This window comes from Nelumbo lutea, chromosome 6, assembly GCF_056320005.1.
Source record: "Nelumbo lutea isolate HS-2025 chromosome 6, American lotus-T2T, whole genome shotgun sequence".
In the NCBI taxonomy this organism is placed as follows: domain Eukaryota; kingdom Viridiplantae; phylum Streptophyta; class Magnoliopsida; order Proteales; family Nelumbonaceae; genus Nelumbo; species Nelumbo lutea.
The window spans coordinates 70,235,628-70,258,110 of record NC_142689.1 but is presented as its reverse complement, the minus strand read 5'-3'; the positions used below and the strand labels follow the sequence as shown (position 1 = coordinate 70,258,110).

General features: G+C 36.8%; 1 protein-coding gene across 2 annotated transcripts in view; it reads right to left on the bottom strand.

The window, feature by feature from the left end:
* Nucleotides 1–16,504: 16,504 nt before the first annotated feature.
* Nucleotides 16,505–22,483, bottom strand: part of LOC148849532 (uncharacterized) — a 40,067-nt gene continuing 34,088 nt past the window's right edge. For both annotated transcript variants that reach the window (XM_088950791.1, XM_088950793.1), the window contains one exon: nt 16,505–17,226. In XM_088950791.1, the coding sequence (XP_088806917.1) occupies nt 16,795–17,226 (432 nt within the window). In that variant the 3' untranslated portion in view covers nt 16,505–16,794. The remainder of the gene's footprint in view (nt 17,227–22,483) is intronic.

Genomic DNA, 22,483 nt, shown 5'->3' with positions numbered 1-22,483 from the left:
CATTGAAAATTGCCCACTTTATTTGGTAATATGCCAAAAAAGTTGTCCTAGTTCAAGCTCACCTAAGAGAAAAGCATATTAATGTGAATGATGTTTGTCCCTGTTGTCAAGCAAGGGAAGATCTTCTTCACCTAATCCTTATATGTCCTTTCTTGTGAATAGTTTGGTTTGGTATTTACCATTCTCTCAAAAGTGAAAATGTTACTCATTCAGGAGCACTTGAATGGATCTTCGCATGGGCTTCTACTTTAAGTTCTAATTGGCAAAGACAAAGCCTATGTGCTATTACTTTTTAGATGTTTTACCTTGCATGAAATAAGTGTTTTTTTTTCCTTGAATCTAATAACACCTCTTGGCAAAACCTTACTCTCAAGATTAATAGGCTTTGGAAGGAGGTGTTAGCAACGACCAATATGGCCAGACCCTAGGCTTATCCACAACAACAGCCGATTACATGGACACCTCCACCTACAGGTTCTATCAAGTTCAACTCAGATGGTGCAATCAAGTCAAGCACTATGGTGGTAGCTACGAGATTTATCCTCCGATCTTCGTTAGGCCATGTTTGGTTCAACTCTCATTTATTCTCATTCTTACACAAGAGAAAATTCTAAAATGAACAAGAATGGGTAAAAATGGGCAGAATGAGAAAATATTGCCATGAACCAAATGTTTTTACCTAAAAAATGATTTTTTTCTAGACTGGCAAGTGCCATGTGTCACTCATTTTCATTTTGAAAAAAAACTCTATGTCAGTGGTCATAAACTACTGGTCTATGTCTCCAAAATTGTCGACATAGATGTTTACCGGTGGATAGCCAACGGCCAATGTCCGTCGATGTAAGTTTCATGGTAATCCGCTTGTAAACATCTATGGAGACAGTTTTATAGACCTAGGTCGGCAATTTATGACCATTAGCATAGAGTTTCATTAAAAAATGAAAATGAGCAAAGATGGGTGTGAGCGTCAGAAAAATTGACTCACTTGCCACATGGGCTAGGAATGGAGCTGCCACCCATCAAATTAGGAAATGGAAGTGATGGGGCCTCAAGAAATGATTTTTTAAAACACTTTGTTTTAATAGTGACTCCAAAGCCCAAGGCACCAATCCAACCAATCTAGGTAATGCTCGAATGGGAGAGGAACGAATGGCACAACTGCAGTTGCAACGTGGGGAGGATGAATCCGAGGAAAAAAAACAAAAAAAAAAGGAAAGCGGAAGAAGAAAGGGAAAAGAAGAAGAGAGAGAAAGAAAGAAAGAGAGGGAGCGCGAGGGGGCAGAGAAACTGCCACTGTGCGAAGTAGCGGCGGTGCCTAATGAAGACAAAAAATAGAGGAAGGAGGAGGAGGAAGAAGAAGAAGAAAGAAGAAGAAGAAGAAGAAGAGAAGAGAAGAGAGAGGAAGAGAGTGGCTTGGGGGTGCCACTGCCGGTGGTTGGAGAAATTGGTTGCCGCTCTGTCGCTGTGTATCGATGGAAGGAAGAGAATGAATAGTGCCTTTTGATTCATTCGAGCGAATGAAAAATACTGTTGAGTTTATATGAGAGGCAGAGGCATTTTCATAATTTTGAGTAATTCGGGGGTATTTTGGTAATTTTTTACAAAAATGGGTCAAATTGGGTTCAAGAGGCTGAACCGAGGTTCTGGTCCAACGGTGGGTGGTTCTGGGTCAAAAAATTGGCGGGTTGAGATGGGTTTGATGGTTGAGAAGGGTTTTGATGTAGGGGCTAACAGGATTAACGAAATAGAATCTTTTTTATGAAAGGGTTAACGAGGGAATTTTTGGCTGAAATTTTGTAGGTTGGGGTTTTTGAAAATTCTGGGTTGATTGGCAAGGTTAGATTGGCCCGACTGGGCTCAAATTGGGCAGATCTGGAAAGGGTACAATTCGGTTAATTTGGGGGCTCGAAATGAAATCTTTGTGTAACGAAGAGGAAAATAAATGCAGTTTTTGGTGATATTCTCTAGGTGGGGTTTTTGGCTAGTTTGAGATGATTGGTAAAATTAGATTGAGCCAACTAGACCCGAATCAAACACATTTGGAATCTGGTAAATCTAAAGCTTCAAAATGAAATCTTTGTGTGGTCGAGGGTAAATAAAGGTGTTTTGGGTTGGAATTTCATATGTATGGGTTTTTTTGGTATTCTAGGGTGATTGGAAAAGTTTGATTGGTTTAGATGTGTTCGGATCAAGTGGATATGGGTTATGGGTGCGAGAATGGTCGAAATGGAACCTTTGTTCGATGGACGGGTGAAAGAAGGAATCTTGAGTTCAAATTTCATGGGTAGGTGTTTCAGGATGTTCCAGGTCTAATGGTTGTGTCTGATCTAATGGTTGAGGTGTAAGTGAGGGTCGATCGAGGCCATCGGATAGGTACCGGGTAGGTTTAGCAGTGGATCTGAGGGCTCTCGGGGTGAAATTTGGGTTTCTGGGTTTTTGGGTGTTTCAAAGAGGCCAAAAGGGTTTGATCAGGTGTTTGGGGTGAATTGGAGGCTCAGACAGCAGACCGAGCAAAAATCGAGTGCTAACAGCTGCCCCTCTTTGTTGTAAAGTAGGAAACTACGAAAAAACAAAGACCAAAAGAAGCACACAAAGATTTTTGTGAAGGGCGGCTTAGAAGAGGGGCAAGACAAGGATGGAGGAGTGAGACAAAAAGGAGTTCCCATGCAGCATCGTTTCATCATGTTCAGGCCATTTTATTTTTGGCAAAGTGACCCTTCCTAGGTATCAAGAACCTTCGGAATCTGGGTATATTTGCTGCAAAGAGAAACATTAAAAACAAGTAGAAAACAACGACGAAAGCAACTCAATGTATGATGTCTATTTAATTTTGGCAATAGTTAACTTTCCAACAAGTGATAGATGATCTTGTGGAGTGAGGTCAATTATTTGTCTTGAGGTGAGAAACATAAAATTAAAAACCATAATGTGCCATGCAACGGAATTAAAAACCATAATTCCGTTGCATAGCACATTAGTGTAGCAGAAAATATCTATGCTATAATGCGAACAAATCAATGATTTATGATGGGGCAAGGTGGCGATAAGAAAACTATGTGCTATGCAACGAAATTCATGTGCTATGAAGCGAGAAAATCAGTGATTTATTATATGTCGAGTGGCAGAAAATCTATGTGCCAAGCAGTGGAAGATCTGATTTACGATGTCCTAGAGGCAAAACTTATGTGCTATGTAATGGAAAAATTCTAATTTATGATGTGTTAGACGTGAAAAAACTCATATGCTATGTAGCGGAAAATCCTCATCTGTGATGTGCCAAAGGCAAAAAACTCATGTGCTATGCAGCGGAAAGTCTGATTTATGATGTGCCAAATGACAGAAAATCTATGTGCTACAAAGCAAAAATTCAATGATTTATGATGTGCCAAAGTGGCGGAAAATCTTATGTGCTATGTAGCGGAAAAACTCACGTGCTATAAAGCGGAGAAACCTGTGCTAAAAAGCAGAAAATTCTGATTTATTTTGTGCTAGAAGTAGAATACTCATGTACAATAGTGGAAAACTCATGTGTTATATAGTGGAGAAACTTGTGCTAAAAAGTGAAAAAATTTAATTTATTATGTGCTAGAGGTAGAATACTCATGTGCTATAAAGCGGAGAAACCTGTGTTAAAAAGCAAAAAATTCTTATTTATTCTGTGCTAGAGGCGGAATACTCATGTGCAATAGCGGAAAACTCGCGTGCTATAAAGCAGAGAAACCTATGCTGAAAAGCGGAAGAGCATGTGCTAAAAGGCAAAAATTCTGATTTATTCTATGCTAGAGACGGAATACTTATGTGCAATAGTAGAAAACTCATGTGCTATAAAACTAAGAAATATGTGTTAAAAAGTGGAAAAACATGTGCTAAAAAGCGAAAAATTCTGATTTATTCTGTGCTAAAGGCGGAATACTCATGTGTAATAGCAGAAAACTCATGTTCTATAAAGCTGAGTAACCTGTGCTAAAAAAGTAGAATAACATTGCTAAAAGGTGAAAATTTCTGATCTATTATGTGCCAGAGGGGGAATACTCATGTGCAAATAGCGAAAAACTCATGTTCTATAAAGCTAAGAAACTTGTGCTAAAAAGCGAAAAATTCTCATTTATTTTGTGCTAGAGGCGGAATACCCATGTACAATAGTGAAAAACTCATGTGCTATAAAGCTAAGTAACTTGTGCTAAAAAGTGAAAAATTCTGATTTATTCTGTGCTAGAGGTGGAATACTCATGTGCAATAGTGGAAAACTCATGTGTTATAAAGTGGAAAAACCTATGCTAAAAAGCGGAAGAACATGTGCTACAAAGCGGAAAAGTCTGATTTGAAATGTGCTAAAAGGTAGGACCTTTATTGTACAATGGCGAAAAAATTCTTGTGCAATGGTGGAAAATTTATTGTGCTATGGCAAAAAAATTCATGTGCAATGGCAGAAAACTTATTGTGCGATAGCGAAAATATTAGTTTGCAAACTGATAAAAATGATGACAGGACTGAAAATTCGAGAATGCCAATAACATGCTAGATGCAAAAATGCAATAAAAATTCAAGAAGTATCATCTTAAGATATTCGATTTAGCTTAATTGTAATTTCTCACTTTGTCATTTTCCTTGTTGGAAATTACTTCTCTTAACATTTTTACCACACTTCACATTTTTCTTTTTATTACTTATATTTTTTTATTTTTTTTTATTTTTTTCTGCTTTTTTAGTGTACAATAACAACTTAATTCCTTTTTTAAAAGACTTTTATAGTGGTGTGGCCTGAGCTTATTCTTTGAGACATGTTTATACTCGATTTTGGTGTCAAATGCCATGGGCTGCCCACCTTTTATCTTTCTCTTCTTTTCTTTCTTTTTTCTTTCATTTTTTTTTTTACTTTTTCTTTATAAGTTCCAGAGTAGAAAGATAATGCAACTCAAACATAAAGGATGTGGGAATTTTATTTTCTTTTTATTGTACATTTTTTTTGGAATCTACGAGACCGAAAAAAGAGATGATCGAACAACTATGTCCAAAGGGACCCACGTCATGCCTTAGCAAGAGATAAAAGTATTTGCCCATCTTCAAAAGAGATGATCGAAACCTTAGTAATTATAGAGGCATGTGCATTGAAAATGCGAAAGGGACCATCATGTATTTGCTTTGGGAAACACTCAGGTTTTATGGAAAACTGCCCCAGTTCTTGATTAACAAGAGAATTTGTGATGAGAGATGCTTAATTGAAGAAGGTTTAGAACAAAATCCTTCATCGCCAATCAAATAGGTCTCTCCCATACTAAATTACCAATTTTTAAAGGATCGATGAGGACTTATAAATGGGACGAAACGTGGTCTAAGACAGGGGACCCGAAATGGAGGGAAAAAGGCTCAAAAAACATATTTACGACAAAAAATCAAATGTTTGACCTTTATGCAAAGCTGCTATTCCTCTTCATCCTCATTTTTGTTTATCTTCCCATCTTCCTTTTTCTTTTTTTCCTTTTTTCTCTTTTCTTTTATTTTTCTTTCTTTTTTCTTACATACCCTTTACATCTTCCAATATAAATCATGTTTTTTTACTGATCATGGTGGACTTCAAATGTCAAAGAATCGACAGACAAGTACTCAAGCCAATTGATTATAAAATGATTGAAACATATATCTGCCCAAGTTTTTTTTTTTTTGCATCACTTCTTTCTTTTCCAACCTTTTGCAAATATATCTTCATCATTCCATCTCACTTTCATTTGCCCTATATTCCCTACTTTGAATTTCTTTGCCTTTTATTTCCTCAAAGTTTTCTAATTTTTCAAACTTCCTTGACCATTCCTCCATTCTAAATTGCCCCAGTCTCTTCTTCATTGCTCATTCCTCTTTTTTCTCATTTTTTATTTTTTATTCCTTTTCTCTTTTTTTTTTTGGCTTTACAAAAGACATACCGGAAATTTAACAAGTTCACAAAGGAAAAGGTATTTATGCATTGACTCAATCAGGTTGACTAGCGGATTTTAAGAGATATTATGGTCACTCGAGAATTGGGACGGCCAAATGAGGCCTCCAGCCCTTTCCTCTATCAATTGGTGAAGCACTAGGTCATGATGAAATCCTTACTCTGTGCTGGCTCTAGGAAATTAGTAGAGGATACATATTTAAATTGTCAAAACTGCCCCAGTTTAGGATATTTGGGTGTTCAAAAAAAAAAAAAGATTAGGATTTATGCTCAAGGCCATTTGAAATGTTCAATGAGGTGGGTAGTGGTGGGCATCAATGTTTTTATTCAATGGATTATCCCTTTTCTCGAGTGTTTCCGGGTGCGAGTCAATGATTGTCAACTAGCTTTTTACGTAGACATGATTTGGAGATTCATTGCAAATCCTCGATTTTTTTTTTTAGGTTTCAATTATGCAACTTTCTTAGAAGGGGGAATCTTCATCTTTTCTAAGGGTAATGGGACCCAATGGGATTTATTGTTCCATCATGAATAAGTAATTCAGGAGAAAGCAAATGATAGAAAAGAATTGGGGAAAATTGCTAATTTATTGAAGGAAGATGCCGAACCCATGAGATGGGCTACTCTCCATACCCCGGTGAGAGGGATCAAGCCAAACGTAGTTCAATGTGTGTCTTTGAATGACACGAAAACAGAAAGGGATAGGGACTATGTATAATGACACAAAGATGCTTTCGATGAATGTAGAAGTAGGGTGAAGAGCATTGTCTCCCTACTTCGGAAGTTACATCAATACTGACAAAGGTGCCGCAATATCAGAGGCAACATTTGAAATAGTCAAGCAAATAGACAAATTATTCTCAGCACTTGGCAAAATATTTGAATCGATTACAGAGATATCTTCCTCAGATGGGCTCTCCATAGCACATTTTGTAGTCCGTCCAAAGGTCAGGTCTTCAACTACTAATGATGGCTTAAAAGTAGAATTAGTGACTTTGCTCAATTAAGGTTGCAACAACATCAAACTTTTCTCCTTGTAGTGACTACTTCCTCTGAGAATCGGTAAAGAATTCATAGCATGCTTTGGTCGAGGTTGAGAGGTCCGACTAACTATTGACTTGACTCTAAAGGAATGGTCTATTGGCGGAGTTCCAATAGGAGTAATGAAAATGCTATAATCATAAAATGCCTTTCCTTCACCCAAGAAATTGACGGAGGGGTCAAAATTTTTCCCTGAATTGAGCAGTAGGTTCTAGGGGATTTTTGTAAAATGTTGCATTTGCACAAGGTCCTAGTAAGTGAGATTGTTACCATCAATCAAATCTTGAATTGCAAACTTCAACTGCTAGCAGTGGTCAGTGGTGTGACCAGGTCCTTGATGATACTGACAGTAAGCATTTTCATCATAATTTCTAGGTTTGGGCTCTCGTGGAGGCTTCCATGTAAGCAACCGCAAAAATCTAGCTTGAACTAAAGCAGAGCAGTTGAGAATGAGCACATGGTAAAGGAGAAAGTTTTCTTCTTTCTTTTTGAGGAGATTGCTGAGTGATCGGGGTTTTGGGAGGCAGATGATATGTTTGTGCTTGTGTGGGTGAGGGATAATATATCTGCTCGAGGGCGGTTTAACTAGTTTGAGATGATGTATGGTAAACTGCAAATTTGAAGCTTTTAGGATAATGGGCTTAAGGTACCTGAGACTTAATAGTAGAAATAGCTTGCACTTCATTCTCTTCATTATACTTTGGAGAGGACTTCCCAACTAATGGTAAATTCCTGGGGATCATCACCGGGTTGATTCGACCCTGCCTAAGAGCCTCTTCAATTTTGAAAGCTCCCTTTACGACATCACCAAAATCCTTCAAAGGTCGTACAATCAACAATGTATGATATGGACCCTTTAATGTTTTAATAAACAACTGCACCATCTCTTCCTTTGGCATCAGGTGCCGCAATTTAGCTGCCATTTCACGCCATCGATATGCATAATCCAAGAAACTTTCCCCTGAGTTCTGAGACATTGACTCAAGTTCTGCTCGATCAGGTGCTAACTCCATGTTTTAAGAAAATTGGTCCAAGAATGCTTCTGAAACTCCTTTCCAAGTCCTCTTCTTTTCATCTGCCAAATTTACAAACTAGGTTCTAGCACTCCTTGTAAGGCTCTTCTGAAACATCTGAATGAGTAACTTCTCGTTTGAGTCGTATTGAAACATGTTACCGTAGAAGATCTTCAGATGGGTTTGTGGGAATCCCTTCCCGTCATACTTTTCAAGGTATGGCATTTTAAACTTGACAGGCAATTCTGCATCAAGGTATAAGCACAACTCTCTAAAATCTGTAACACCCGAATTCTGAACTTCTTTTAGCCTCTTCATCTCATCTTTTATCTGCTCTATTTCAATCTTGAGGGGATCTTGGAATGGTGAAGACTAGATGTCAATCATATTCAAATTCTTTCCTCCTGAAGATGTAGCAGTGGGTTGAGGCATGGTTGAATTCTCAAAGTTATGAGTGAGAAATGCCCTTAACTGATAAGCCTGTTTGGTTTCCGCAGTAAAAACAAAGGGAGATTACCAATATGTTGCTTTTGGCATGGGATTAGGGTTCTGGGATGAAAAGGATGTAAAGGCAGAGGATGTAAGAGGGAAAGATGATTGAGTTCCCATTACGGGAGTGGATTAAGTGGTTTGGGATTTCTCAACTTCCAATTTGACGAACTTGATAGACATCTCATTCAATGTTTCTTAGAGATGGAGATAATCACTATAAGGGACATGAGTCGGCACTATTGTCTCTGTTTTGGTGGGACAGCCGATTGAGAGATGCAATCAGTCTTAGGAAAAATCTCAGACATGGTAAAGAATTTGGGATGAACCATGCTGCTTTCTGAATTCTGGATCTACAAGAATGGCCTCCTTTGAAAAAGGGCATCAATTAGATCATTGTGCACCATTATCTTATTATTTGCTTATTCTCCTATGTCTTATCTTGGCCATCTTCCATTTCTTTCCTTCTTTCTTTTTAACTATTTTCTATTTTGTTTTTTATTTTGTATTTTTCTTGGCCTTATTTTCTTTTTCCACCTTTTCATACATCTTCTTCTTCTCCTTTGATGATTTGATTTCATTTTATAATCATTTTTTTTTTGTTTTTTGGTAACGCATTCATTACATTTCCCAAAATTTCAACCAATCAAAACAAATTCAAAGAATTTTGGATCATCCTTTTTTTTCTTTTCTTTTCTTTCTTTTTTTGGCTATTTTTCCTTTTTTGGATTTTAGCTTTCTTTTTGCATTTTTTTGGGATTTAAAATTTTTTCTATCTTTTTTTTTTTTGACTTGTAACTCCTTGATTGAACTAAGGTGATTTTATTTTTTGTTTTTTAATATTTTTAAATATTTTATTCTCGATTTTTGTAATTATTTATTATTTTTTTTGAATTTTTTGGCTTTTGTTTTTGAAATATTTTAGATCTTTAGTTCTTGTTGTTTTATTTTTTTAATATATTTTTCTATAATTAATTTTCTTAATCACTCTAAAGAAATATTCAGAACTTTTCTTATTTAAATGATTTTTTTGTTTGTTTTCTTTCTTACTCATTTTTCCTTATTTCTTTTCCTTTATTTTTCTTCTTTTTTTTTTCTCTTTTTTCCTCTCCCATTTCTATTCCTTTTTTTGTATTTCCATTTTTGCTGATTTTTTTAATTCCTTCTGATGTTTTTTCATGTCCATATATTTGTAATTTCTTTTATTCACATTTTTTAGTGTATATTACTTTTTTTTGCCTTTTATTTTATTTTGACACTTTATTTTTGGATTTTTCTGATTTTTTAGTTTTCTTTACATTTTTATATATTTATTCTTTTTTATCTATTGAAAGCTTCCCCTTTAATTTTCTCTACCTTATTTTTTGGATCTATTATTATACTTTTTGACTTTTTATTTAATTTAATTTTTTTTAGAATTTTGATTAATTTAAATGTTTTATATTTGATCTTTTTCTTTCTCTCTTTTTTCTTTTATTTTCCCCTTTTTGATTGAATTTCTATTTCTTTTGATTTTTTTAATTCCTTATTTATTATGTTGATTTTTCATTTGTATTTTCAAAATTTTATTGCTTTTTTTTTATTTTTTAAAAATAGTTTTTAACACTTTATTTTTTGGATCATCAAAAATTTATTATTTTTACTCCTTTTTTATATTTTTTATTTTTCCATTTTTTGTTGACTTTTTCCTGTTTTTCCATCTTTAAATACTTGCTTTTTGATTTATTTATTTGTTATTATATATATATATATTTATTTATTTATTTTACTCTTTTTTATTTTGATTTCTTAATGGGAATTTTGATTTTTTAATCTTTTTTGTTTTTAATTTTTCTTTCTTTTTTACCCCTTTTCTCTTTTTTTTTCTTTGTCACATTTTTGGATTAATTTTTTGTTTTTTGTTTTAATTTTCTTTTATGTATATTTGTGCTTAACTAAACCTTAATACTCCATTATTATTATTATTATTTTTGTTTTACCTTTTTCTTTTTATTATTATATACCTATTTTTTATTTTTTAATATTTGTTTTTTTTTTTTACTTTTTTTAATTTTTTGGGCCCTTAATTTTTTATTTATTTTTGTCTTTTTATTTTTTTATATTTTATGTTATTATTGGATGTGGGCCCCATAAGGGGCATCCAAGCAAATAAAGCAAAGGTGGCTGACACCCTAAATGACTAAGCTAACATGTGGACAGTGATGCATGAGGGAAGAATTTGACACCTAGATTCAAGGCTCCATTAAGGTCGCCAGTCTTCAAACCTCCACCCATTTAACAAATGAGCTTCTCAAGTTGGTGGCTAGTTGAGGGATTTCAATGCAGCGTACAGGTGCATTGGTCCCGAGGCTTAAGTGTATGGCCCTCTCCTATAAGACAATAGGATGCTAAATCTAATGCAAGATGATGTGAAGAGTGTGCATAAACAGATAAGGAATAACAGAAATAAAGCAATAAACTATCTAATAATCAGCAAGAAATAAGCAGTTATTTTTCTAATAAAAGGAAAGCAACCTAAAAGCATGCATATATACAAAATGGCAATCAAGCCAAACAGAACCCATGTGGGGCCCACCTATGGTCCAAGAACTCCCAATGGAGTCGCCAGCTTGTGAGCATCGAAAAAATCGACTCACTTGCCACATGGGCTGGGAATGGAGTCGTCACCCATCAAATTAGGAAATGGAGGTAATGGGGCCTCCAAGAAATGATTTTTAAAACACTTTATTTTAATAATGACTCCAAAGCCCAAGGCACCAGTCCAACCAGTCTAGGTAAGGCTCGGATGGGAAAGGGAAGGAGTTAAGCACCCCTCTCCCGGGTCCAATAAGTGGGGCCCACATGGTGTCTCAATAAACACAATCACAAGAACACAATTGTTTAACCAATCAAAACATACTAATGTCAAAGAAAAACAAATCAAAAACCTTAGTTTATTCTTATTCATCTTTTATACCAACTATATTGCTGATTTCCAATTTATTTTTTATTCTTTATTATTATTTTTCTATTCATCTTTATTATTATTTTTTATACCATTTATTATCATTTCCTATCCTCACCGCTGCGGGAAATATCCCTGTATAACCATGTAAACTGGAGCATTCAAATCAGTCATCTTCTCCATCTAGGGTATATTGAGGCCGAAGACAAAATGAATTCAGTGTCTCTCATTACAACTCCAAGAGGCTAAACCACGCAGCTATTCAATTCAAACAGTCATATTCATGAATGGCACAACTGCTTCATAAGCAAATCATCCTGGGCTTAAAACAAGTTAGCAAAGCATCAATTAAATAAAACAGCAGAAAGAGGAGCAATATATTTAGATCTAAAACTCATCAACATCCCATTTGAACAATTCAGAGAAGATTAAAAGAAAGAATAAAACAAAACAGATAGCAGATTACGATTAGGATTAACGCTAAACAAGAAAATTGGTAACTAAAAAATCAAGGAAATGCATAAATCTGACGGGACTGGCTAGATCTCCATAGTTTTAACAGAATCAATTAGGTAGGGAGAATCGTCGCCAGTCCCAATAATCATCCTAGTACCCATCATTCCATGCCAAAATAAAAAATAAATAAATAAATAAAAATAAAGAAAAGAAACCGGGAAGATGGAAAGTCGGGGGGAGAGATTTAACAAGTTAACTCACATGAATTGGATTTCGGCCTGAATTCGCTACTGCAACAGGAGGGATTCGATTGAGCTTGAACGACGAAAGCGAAGGGGCGTGGCTACTAGCATATCGGAAAGGGGGCGGTTGAGTTGCTGTTGCTAACAAAGGCTTGGCACTTTTGGAATCTCTCCGGTTGGTTCTCTAGATCAAAGGCGATGAACAATAGAAAATGGCGATTAGAATGGTTCGATGGAAGAAGAAGAGGTAGAGGTGGAGGAAGAAGAAGAAAGAGGGAAGAGAGGGAGAGGTCTGTGTGAGATGGAGGGAATGAACGGCACAACCGCCGGTGCTCGATGTTGCAGCAGCGAGGAGTAGCAGGGGAGGGTGAACCCGAGGAAAAAAAAAAAAGAAAAAAAAACGAAAAGAGGAAGAAGAAGAAGAAGAGAGAGAGAAAGAGACGGAGCGCAGACGGGCGGAGAAACCGCTACTGCGCGAAGCAGCGGCGGTGCTTGATGAAGTCGAAAAACAGAGGGAGGAGGAGGAAGAAGAAGAAGAAGAAAGAAAGAAGAAGGAGAAGAGGAAGAGAAGAGAGAGGAAGAAAGTGGCTGGGAGTGCCGCCGCGGCGCCGTCGGTGGTTGGAGAAATCGGCCGACGCTCTGCCGCTGTGTATCGATGCGAGGAAGAGAATGAATAGTGCCTTTCAATTCATTCGGGCGAATGAAAAATACCGTTGAGTTTATACGAGAGTTAGGGGCATTTTCATAATTTTGAGTAATTTGGGGGTATTTTGGTAATTTCAGACAAAAGGGGTCAAATTGGGTTGAAGAGGTTGAACCAGGGTTCTGGTCCGATAGTGGGTGGTTCTGGGTCAAAAAAATTGGTAGGTTGAGATGGGTCTGATGGTTGAGAAGGATTTTGATGCGTGAGCTAGCAGGATTGACCAAAATGGAATCTTTTTGGATGGAAGGGTTAACGAGGGAATTATTGGCTGAAATTTTGTAGGTTTAGGTTTTCGAACATTCTGGCTTGATTGGTGGGGTTAGATTCGGTTAATTTAGAGGCTCGAAATGAAATCTTTGTATAATGAAAGGGAAAATAAAGGCAGTTTTGGGTAAAATTTCTCTAAGTGGGGTTTTTGGCTAGTTTGAGATGATTGGTAAAATTAGATTGAACCAATTGGGCCCTGATCGAATAAATTAGAATCTGGTCAATCTAAAGCCTCGAAATAGAATCTTTGTGTAGTCGAGGGTAAATGAAGGTGTTTTGGGCTAGAATTTCATATATATAGTTTTTTTGGTATTATGGGGTGATTGAAAAGTTTGATTGGTTTAGATGTGTTCAGATCAAGTGGATATGGGTTGTTGATGCGAGAATGGTCAAAATGAAATCTTTGTTTGATGGATGGGTGAATGAAGGAATCTTGAGTTCAAATTTCATGGGTACGTGTTTCAGGATGTTCCTGGTCTAATGGTTGTGTCTGATCTAATGGTTAAGGTGTAAGTGATGGTTGATCAGGACCATCAAATAGGTATCGGGCAGGTTTAACGATGGATTTGAAGGTTCTCGGGGTGAAATTTGGGTTTTTTGGGGTGTTTCAAAGAGGTCGGAAAGGGTCTGATCAGATGTTTGGGGTGAATAGGAGGCTTAGGCGACGAACTGAGCAAAAATCAGGTGTCAACAATGGGGCATGATTATTTTTCAAGTTACAAGCTACCTTAGTTTTGTGCTATAGGCTGATTGATCCATGACATGAATTTTGTAACAAACACTTTAATGATATTCATTCTTGCCCATTCTTACTCAAGATGGCCTAAAATAGCAAATCAAACATGGCCTGTCTCAATAGTCATATCAAATTATCAATAGTCTATTTCTCCTCCCATGCGCTGGTGAAAGTTCTAGCCATCCACATAGGTCTATTAGGTGTCCCTTGGGGTGTCAAGAATTGAAGTGCATTGTGATGCTATCAAAGTGATTTCTTTAATCTCTAGGCCTTCGTCCAAGGTTCATCACAAGGCCTTTGCGATTATTTTGGACATCCATCATCTCTCCCGTCAATTTTTGAGAATTTGTTTTAGATGGATTAGTCGAGTTGCCAATAGGTCAGCCCATAAGGTGGTCTAATTGCGTTCGCATCAGCACCCCACATAATGAAATGGGGACACCTGTCCTCCCGCACAAGCTCCATTCTAACACATACAAAGCTAATGGGGAGTCGGAGACCCCATTCCCATTGGACCCTCTCTCTTAGTACTCCTGTTTACCGTCCTTGCATCTCCATCCTACATTGGAATCCGCTTATTCTCTGGCGTCGAGTTCATTTCGACGGTTCGAAGGTAATCAATTCTTTATCTCTCTCATCTTTGTTTCACTTCCACTCTTGTATTTTTATTATTTTTTTTCATTGCAAAACATACAAGGGAGGGCATTTTCACCACCAACCATCACTAGTGACCACCAACAACTTTGAACAAGTGCAGTTTTTTTTCCTCTTCCCTTTACTCTATTTTTTTAAATATATATAATACATATATGCTGTTTATTTATTTATAAATATTATTTTTTATATTATATTTTTATAAATTTGTTATATTATTTTTTTATAAAAGACATATATATATATAATGAAAATAATTAAAAAATATTTATATTTTTTATTTTTATTTTATTTAAATTAGTATATTTTATTTTTCTTTTAATAATTTATTAATTTTTAAAGAAAATAAGTCAAATTGGATCAGATCGAAAGATCCGGCTTACGATAAGATTCGAATTCAAATAAAATCCCATCAGATCAGATCAAATCATCAGATTGGATCGGAGAAGAAAGCAAATTTCGATTAGGATGGACTTGACAGTAAACAGCGCTACTCCAAAGTCAAATTAAGAGCGAGGGTCGAGCAGGAATGGCCGAATCGGGTCCCTGACTCCCCGTTAGCTCCGTACACGTTGTGATCGCATGCTTTGCTGTTTATAGTATTTCTATTTTCTCACCAATATATATATATATATATATCATTAAATATATGTTTTTTCAGCACTTGTGTGACAATGTGTGAACACATGAACATATACGGCATTATTTTCTGTTTCTTAACAAGTTACAAAACCAAAAGCATTTTTGACAAAATAAATAAACTGAGACCAGAAACAAGAATACAGTCATCTAGTGAACTGAAAGAGGGGTGAGTAATGACACCACTATCCGTTCTCAAACAAGACCAAATGACACCAAAATAAATTACAGAAAAAAAAGCCCCTCTGTCCGTTATCCGAGGATCAAAGCTCCCCAGTTATACTCCACTCTCTACAGCTACACCTCTACACCTCTAACTAGAATTTCTGCCCGTATATGAAGTTAAAAGTAGGGGTAAGTAAGAAAAACCGAAAAATCAAACCGATCAAAACCGAACAAAAAAAATTGGCTAGTCAAACCGACGAGTTAAACTTCAATTCGGTATTTAAAAAAAACAAAGGTACCGATTCAGTTTCAATTAACTAAAATAGAAAACCGATGGTTAGCCAAACCGATTGATATACATATATTTATATATTATAAATAATAAAAACCCGATCAATCAACAAACCAAACTGATCAACCAATCAACTTCAGTTCAGTTTCGGTTACTGGTTTTTCACCCTTTGATTTAAAAAATAAGCCCACAGTTCGGTTAACTGATCTGTGAGTACCCCTAATTAGAAGCACAAAAATTTAGCCTTACTGAGATGTATCTAATATTTCTTCTGCAATATATGGTTCATCAACCTACTCTAATGATTCCACTGATCAAATTTAGCTTTAGAGGGAGATGGAGCAAGAAACCATACCAAAACAAAAGTCACACCAATTAGGGTTTAGCAAGAATCATACTTAAGCAACCCATTAGTAAATCAACTTGACCTTCCGTTCATTATATTTTTATGTTTTGGGGTTTTAAAGCTAAAGATCTATATAGAATAGTTGGGGCATGGGAGCTATCTGGATAATAAACTTATGGCTGTACTTTTCATAAAGCTCAGTTTGGAAGGAGTAAAAATACAAATATATAGAATGCAAATACATACAAAGTAATACAAAATACAAGACTTTGCACTCTACATATTTATATTTGTACTCCTTCCAAATACAAATATGTACAGTACAAATACATACAAAATAATACAAACTATAAGGTTTTGCACTCTACATATTTACATTTGTACTCATTCCAAACTGAGCCTTGGTAAAAAAATGCTCGTACATTTTACCGAAAAAAAAAAAGAAAAACTCATACCCCCCGGGGTGGTGCTCAATTGCCTCTCTCTCTCTCTCTCTCTCTCCAATTAAATGAGAAATTGGTTGCATGAAATACAAATATTTGCAACAATAAAAGACTTTGTATGTGAGACATCGTACTCCCAACTCCGGAAGCAAAAGAAATGAAGAATATATGAAATAAAGATTATTCAAGAGTTGACACCACAAAGGAAAAAAAAATAATTCCGTTACAAGCCTCAAGAGGAATAAAAGACGAGGAAAAAAATGAATGAGATATGCAGAGATACAGAAGGGGCAAGCTCCAGACAACAATACAACTCTCCACTCACCATCACTATTATATAGCACACAAGGAGGAAAAAAATGGGCCACTATACTTGAAGAAAACCTCAGAAAAAGGTCTACATGGGGAAGAGATATGGGTTCAAAACTACCCGGCCTAGAATGCACTCCAATTATCAGAACTCCTTCTTGGAGTTTGACTCTCTGATGAGATCTTAAATGGTCCAGTTGAACCAAAAGGATCAGCCTCATCAAAAGATGAGAACCCCCCTCTATGCTCGAAGTCAGTGGTGCTGCGGATGGAGTCAAACCTTGCAAGACTCTCACGGGGAGCAAAAAATCCACTGTCATGCATGCTGAAGGAATCAAACCTGGAAATGTTGTCAAAAGAGTGCTCTGACTCGCTGTACCTTGTGGGCGAATTGCCAGAGTTAAAAAGTGGGGTGCCAGGAACGGAATCCCCAAAGTTGAATGGGCTCTTCTTCTGGAACATGCTATCTGCATGTGGGGACTCCGTCCTAATTGGATTGAGACCAAAGTCAGTGGAACCAAAGAAAGAGTTCTCTTTGTGCCTCTCCTGATCCAGATCCTGAAAGAGAACGTCAGAAAAACACACAGAATAAGCAAAATGCTACTTAACCTTGTAAGCAGCAAAATAATTGGAATACTAACATTAAATTGGAGTTCGTGAACTGATCAAGTAATTTTAATTACAGTACAAGTCCACACCAAGTGCAAAGATGCAATGAGAACTGTAAACTATATTCAACATCCAGTATAATAACAATCATAAGGCCACCCAGAGGTAGAATGAGATCGTTTCCTTGGTTTAAATTTACCTAAGCATTCTAACTCATAACTACATAACATAAAACCAAATAACTAGTGTGTGTACAGAAAAAGCAGGTGTGGGAATTGGAGAAAAAGTGCAAGACCTTCAAATTAAAAGAAGATTGAATTCAAGAGCATTTCTAAATGACAAAATGGCAATAGATAGAAGATCCAGGGGGATAGCAACGTTGTGTGGTACAGAATGTTGGAAAGTCAAGAAACATTTCAAAAATGAGTATGGCAAAAATGCATATGTTGAGATTGATGAGAGGAAAAATTAGCAAGGACACAGTCAAAAGAGAAGTCATTCAACGGAACCTAGTAATAACTCCAATAGGTGATACAAGAAAAAATAAACTACGATGATTTGGTTATGTGCATAGAAGACCATCTACAGAATCCGTAAGAAGTGATCTGATACAAGCTGAAGAGGCTAGAAGAGCTAGGGGTAGACCGAAAAGGACAGAGGTTGAAGCAGTAAGAAATGATTTCAGCACTTACAATTTAACAATGGAAACAGCACTGAACAGAGTGGAATGGTGAAACAAGATTAGTGTAGCCAAACCCATATAATTGGGAGGGGGGCACTTGTAACATCCTCCAAAAGAAATTCAAACATTGTTTTTTCTTTAGAACTTCAAACGTTTACCTCATGAACACATACCAGTTTGTGTACTGTGTATAATGACAAGGTAGCAAAGGCACTTTCTTTTTAAGCCTTGCAGTCTAGAGTGGGTGTCACCAGGTATTGTGTTGACAGTGATTTACATAATTCATTATTGAAAGGGCTTGAGCCCGGCAAGAGTGAAAAGATTCATTGGAATCTTTTCTGACAAGTGATTTATTGGAACTTTATCATTTATGGGGTTTATGTGGGGATTGTGGGAAGAGAGAAACAAGTGAATCTTTGAAGGCAATGTGTCCTCTTTTGAAGCTTTAGAAGGGTTAACTTGTTAACTCTTGGGTCCTTGCAATAAAGAAAATGCATCTCCTATTGACATGCAAAAGATAATGGTGGAAATATATAACATCTGTTAATCTTCTCTAGGGCATCTTCTCTCTATAAGTACTCCCCCTCCCTTGAATCAAAACTAAAATCTTATCAGACTACAATTTGAGGAGAGCTCTTTCAAAAACCCAAGGCCAACCAAGGTGGGAGGCATTCTTATCACATCTAACGCAAGCATTACTTACATATATAGTGGACCTATTGGAGGAAGTCACCTTAAAAATAGCTGAGGATCTTGCCCTCACCAGGTTCTGATTGCTAAGAGACCTGGGTATATTTAGCTTACCATTTAGGGGGATTTAACTAATTCCATTAGTAGAAGCAGAGGGTTGGGCAAAGGCTTTGAGAGCTGCCCCCTACCTGAAGATAACTTCAGACATCTCAACCTTTCCTACCCAAAAAAGAACAGTTCCAAAGGAGCTAATCTAAACAGCTGTGGTGTGGGAACGGTTTTTTTGTATAGTATTAGCTTGATGCCTAGCTATTTTTATTCATGAAAAATGGAGTTAATTGTCTCTTTCTGTATTTTATGTACAATTTCTCCTGTGCAAAGTCGTTTTTTATCAATGACTACTGACTACATACTCTTCAAAAATGTAAAAGGCCATTAACCAATGTTGGTCTCAGCTATCCAGGGTCTTGGGAGAGGTGGATTGGATACCCATACCCCTTTCTCAATAAGTGATAAAATGGGATGGATCAGTGGTAGTAGGTCCCTCCTTGACCAATCCAGGTAGAAAGAATGCCTATCAGTCTCTTAGATATTCCAAGAAATTGTGCAGTGCAAGCATGAGCACCAGAACATGTATGCAGATTGATGTAATAAGATCTAAATCAGAGCCACATCAAATGTGATTAGGAGTTTAGTTTATTGAAAATAAAATTAGTGCATTTGTCTAGTGATTGGCATTAGGTTCATTTCATGATAAAATGAGATGATTTCATTTCTATGCAAACAGAAACAACTTCCCTCCTCCCCAACATGGGAATTTCAATTACAAGGTGTATGCAGCTTGCTAATAATAAGTTCCCCTAAAAGGGTCAGATCTCAATGATCTACAAAACATAGATGAAAGAAAACCAATATGTCGTAAAATGGCATAAGTTTAAATTTTAAATACTAAATATATGACAATGAACATACATGTGACAGATTAAGATGCAACATGATTAAACTTAGAAGAAAACTATAAAATAGGTGTTAAAGAAAAACACAAATGAATAAATTTAAAAGACACAAAAACTCAATCCCAGGACTAAATATATCTTTCTCATTTAAATCAAACTTAATAATCCCTTTCTCCCTATGCAGGCAAGTAACCAGATAAAGAAAGCTTTGTGAATATCAAAGCTGAGAAAAATAGAAACATCCAACATATGGGAATTAGACCTTAACCTTTACATGGTTAAGGTAAAAAAAAAAAAACGAGATAAAAAGATATAGATTTAGATTTAAGGTTGGATTAGTGTCAACAGCAGCAGGGGAGGTTTCTAAAGGAAGAAGACGCATGGTTCACATCGAGGCGGTGGGAATTCCATTGCATATGTGGAGCTTCTTGACCTTTGAAGTTGTGGGAGATTTCTAAATTCGATATAAAAATAGAACATGGACGAAGCTGGAAATGGCAAGAATACTGGTGGCAGTGGCGGATGTCTCTGGTATTCCAAATAAGTTGGAGCTTAAATTTGCAGGGGAAAAGTATAGATGGAGAATCATGGTCAAAGGAGAAGATGGTACCTATCTAAGGATGAAGGAAGAGATTTTGAAAGCAGGTAATGAAGAAATAGGTGCAGAGATGGGAAAGGAGGGGATGGGAGGAGCTTGAGTTGGAGAGGGTTTGGGATTCAGACCAGAGGAGAGGTTGGAGGCGGACAGGAATTCGAAGAGTGACCAAGGGGAGAAAAAAGATTGTGAGGTATTGAAAGAGTGATCAAGGGGATTTTGAGGAAGAAGAGATTAAGAAAGCCGTCTTTCTAATGGATAGACCCAAGACTCCAGGTCCATATGGCTTTACAATGGGTTTTTATCAAGACTGTAGGGAGGTGTTGAAAGAGGATTTAGTTGAAGTCTTTAAGGAATTTGCAAACAATCACATTATAAGCCCTGGAATCAATGGCACCTTTTTGGCCTTGATACCTAAGAAGAATGATGCCAACCACCCAAAAGATTATAGGCCTATTAGTATGGTGACAAGCATCTATAAAAATTCTGCCTAAAGTCCTCTCATTGAGGATCAAAACAGTCCTCCCTTCTATCATTAGTGAAACCCAGTGGGCTTTCATTCAAGGGCAACAAATAACAGATCAGATCTTAATTGCAAATGAGTGTGTGAAGGAAATGAAAAGGTCTAGGAAGAGAGGTTTCATTTGTAAATTGGATCTTGAAAAGGCCTATGATTTGGTGGACTAGGAGTTTCTATTAGAGGTTATGCGAAACTGTGGATTTGGGGACAAGTGGTGTAGTTGGATTTTTGGGTGTATCAGTACTTGTCACTACTCTATTCTAGTAAATGGTATGGTGAGGGACTTTTTTCCAGCTTGCAAGGGCGTCAAGCAAGGGGATCCACTCTCACCCTTCCTTTTTACCTTAATAGCTGATGTGATTCGTAGGATCATTACTAAGATTGATAGTGAAGATGCCATTAGGGGTTGGAGAATAGGGAGACACCAAGTCCCCGTTACCCACATTCAGTTTGCAGATGACCTAATGATCTTTTGTGAAGGAGGTTTTAGCGAAAAGGTAGCAAACCTAAAGGAGCTAATCAAAGGATTTGAAAGTATTTCTAATTTCAGAATTAATTTCGAAAAGAGCTGCATAGCGGGTATAAATTTGGAGGTAGGGGAGGTCAAGGCTATTGTGGAGTGTCTTGAGTGTTCCACCTCTGCTTGGCCTATGTCATACTTAGGGCTTCCTTTAGGGGCAAATCCTAGGGAGAGTAGATTTTGGACCCCAACGATCGAAAAGTTTGAGAAGCGATTAGCCTCATGGAAGAGGAATTATGTCTCTTTAGGAGGGAGAATTACCCTAATAAGAGCTACATTGGCTAACTTACCTACCTATTTTTTGTCTGTATTTAGGATACCAGTTAGGGAAGCTAGGAAACTGGAGAAGCTGATGAGAGATTTCTTATGAGAGCCGAGACAAGAAAAAAAGGATCACTTGGTTAATTGGGTAATTGTGTGCAGAAGTAAAGAAGAGGGGGGTTTGGGACTTGGGAGGGTAACTAGAAAAAATCAAGCTCTGTTAGGGAAATGGTTGTGGGGATGGCCATTGGAAAGAGAGAGATTGTGGCATGAGGTGGTGGGAAGCATTCATGGGAGGTCAGAGAATGGATGGGATGCTGGTGTATATAGGCAAGCTAACCTAGCAGCACCTTGGAAGGCCATTCACAACACCCTTCCTCAATTCCTCAATTTTATTAGGTATGAAGTTTGTTCTGGCAACACTGTTCATTTTTGGGAGGATATTTGAGTAGGAGACACACCTTTAAAGGATTTGTTCCCTATGCTATTTTCTATTTCTTTGTACAAAAAAGAGGTAGTCTCAAAATTTGTCTCACCTTTGGGAACACCCTTAGATCCTACTTGGGATTTTGGGTTTCGTAGAGGACTTAGGGATGATGAAATTGAATCTCTTTCAGTCTTGTTTGGTTGTCTTAATCAGGTTTGTTTGGATCCCTCCAAGCCAGATAAGAGGGTATGGACTCCTAAACCCAATGGAACCTTCACTTGTGCTTCTTTCCTCAAGTCAATCTCTCAACTTTCTACTAACTAACCCTTTCCGTCAAAAGAAATTTGGTGCAGGCCAATTCCCCAAAAAATTATGGCGTTTTGTTGGGAAGTATTCCATGGGAAAGTAAACACTCTAAATAACCTACAAAAGAGAAGACCTTTCCTCTGTATTTCTCCTAATCGGTGTATCCTCTATAGAGCTCATGGTGAGGATTGTTACTGCCTATTAATATCTTGTCCCTTTTCTACAAACCTTTGGGCTTGGCTACTTTCG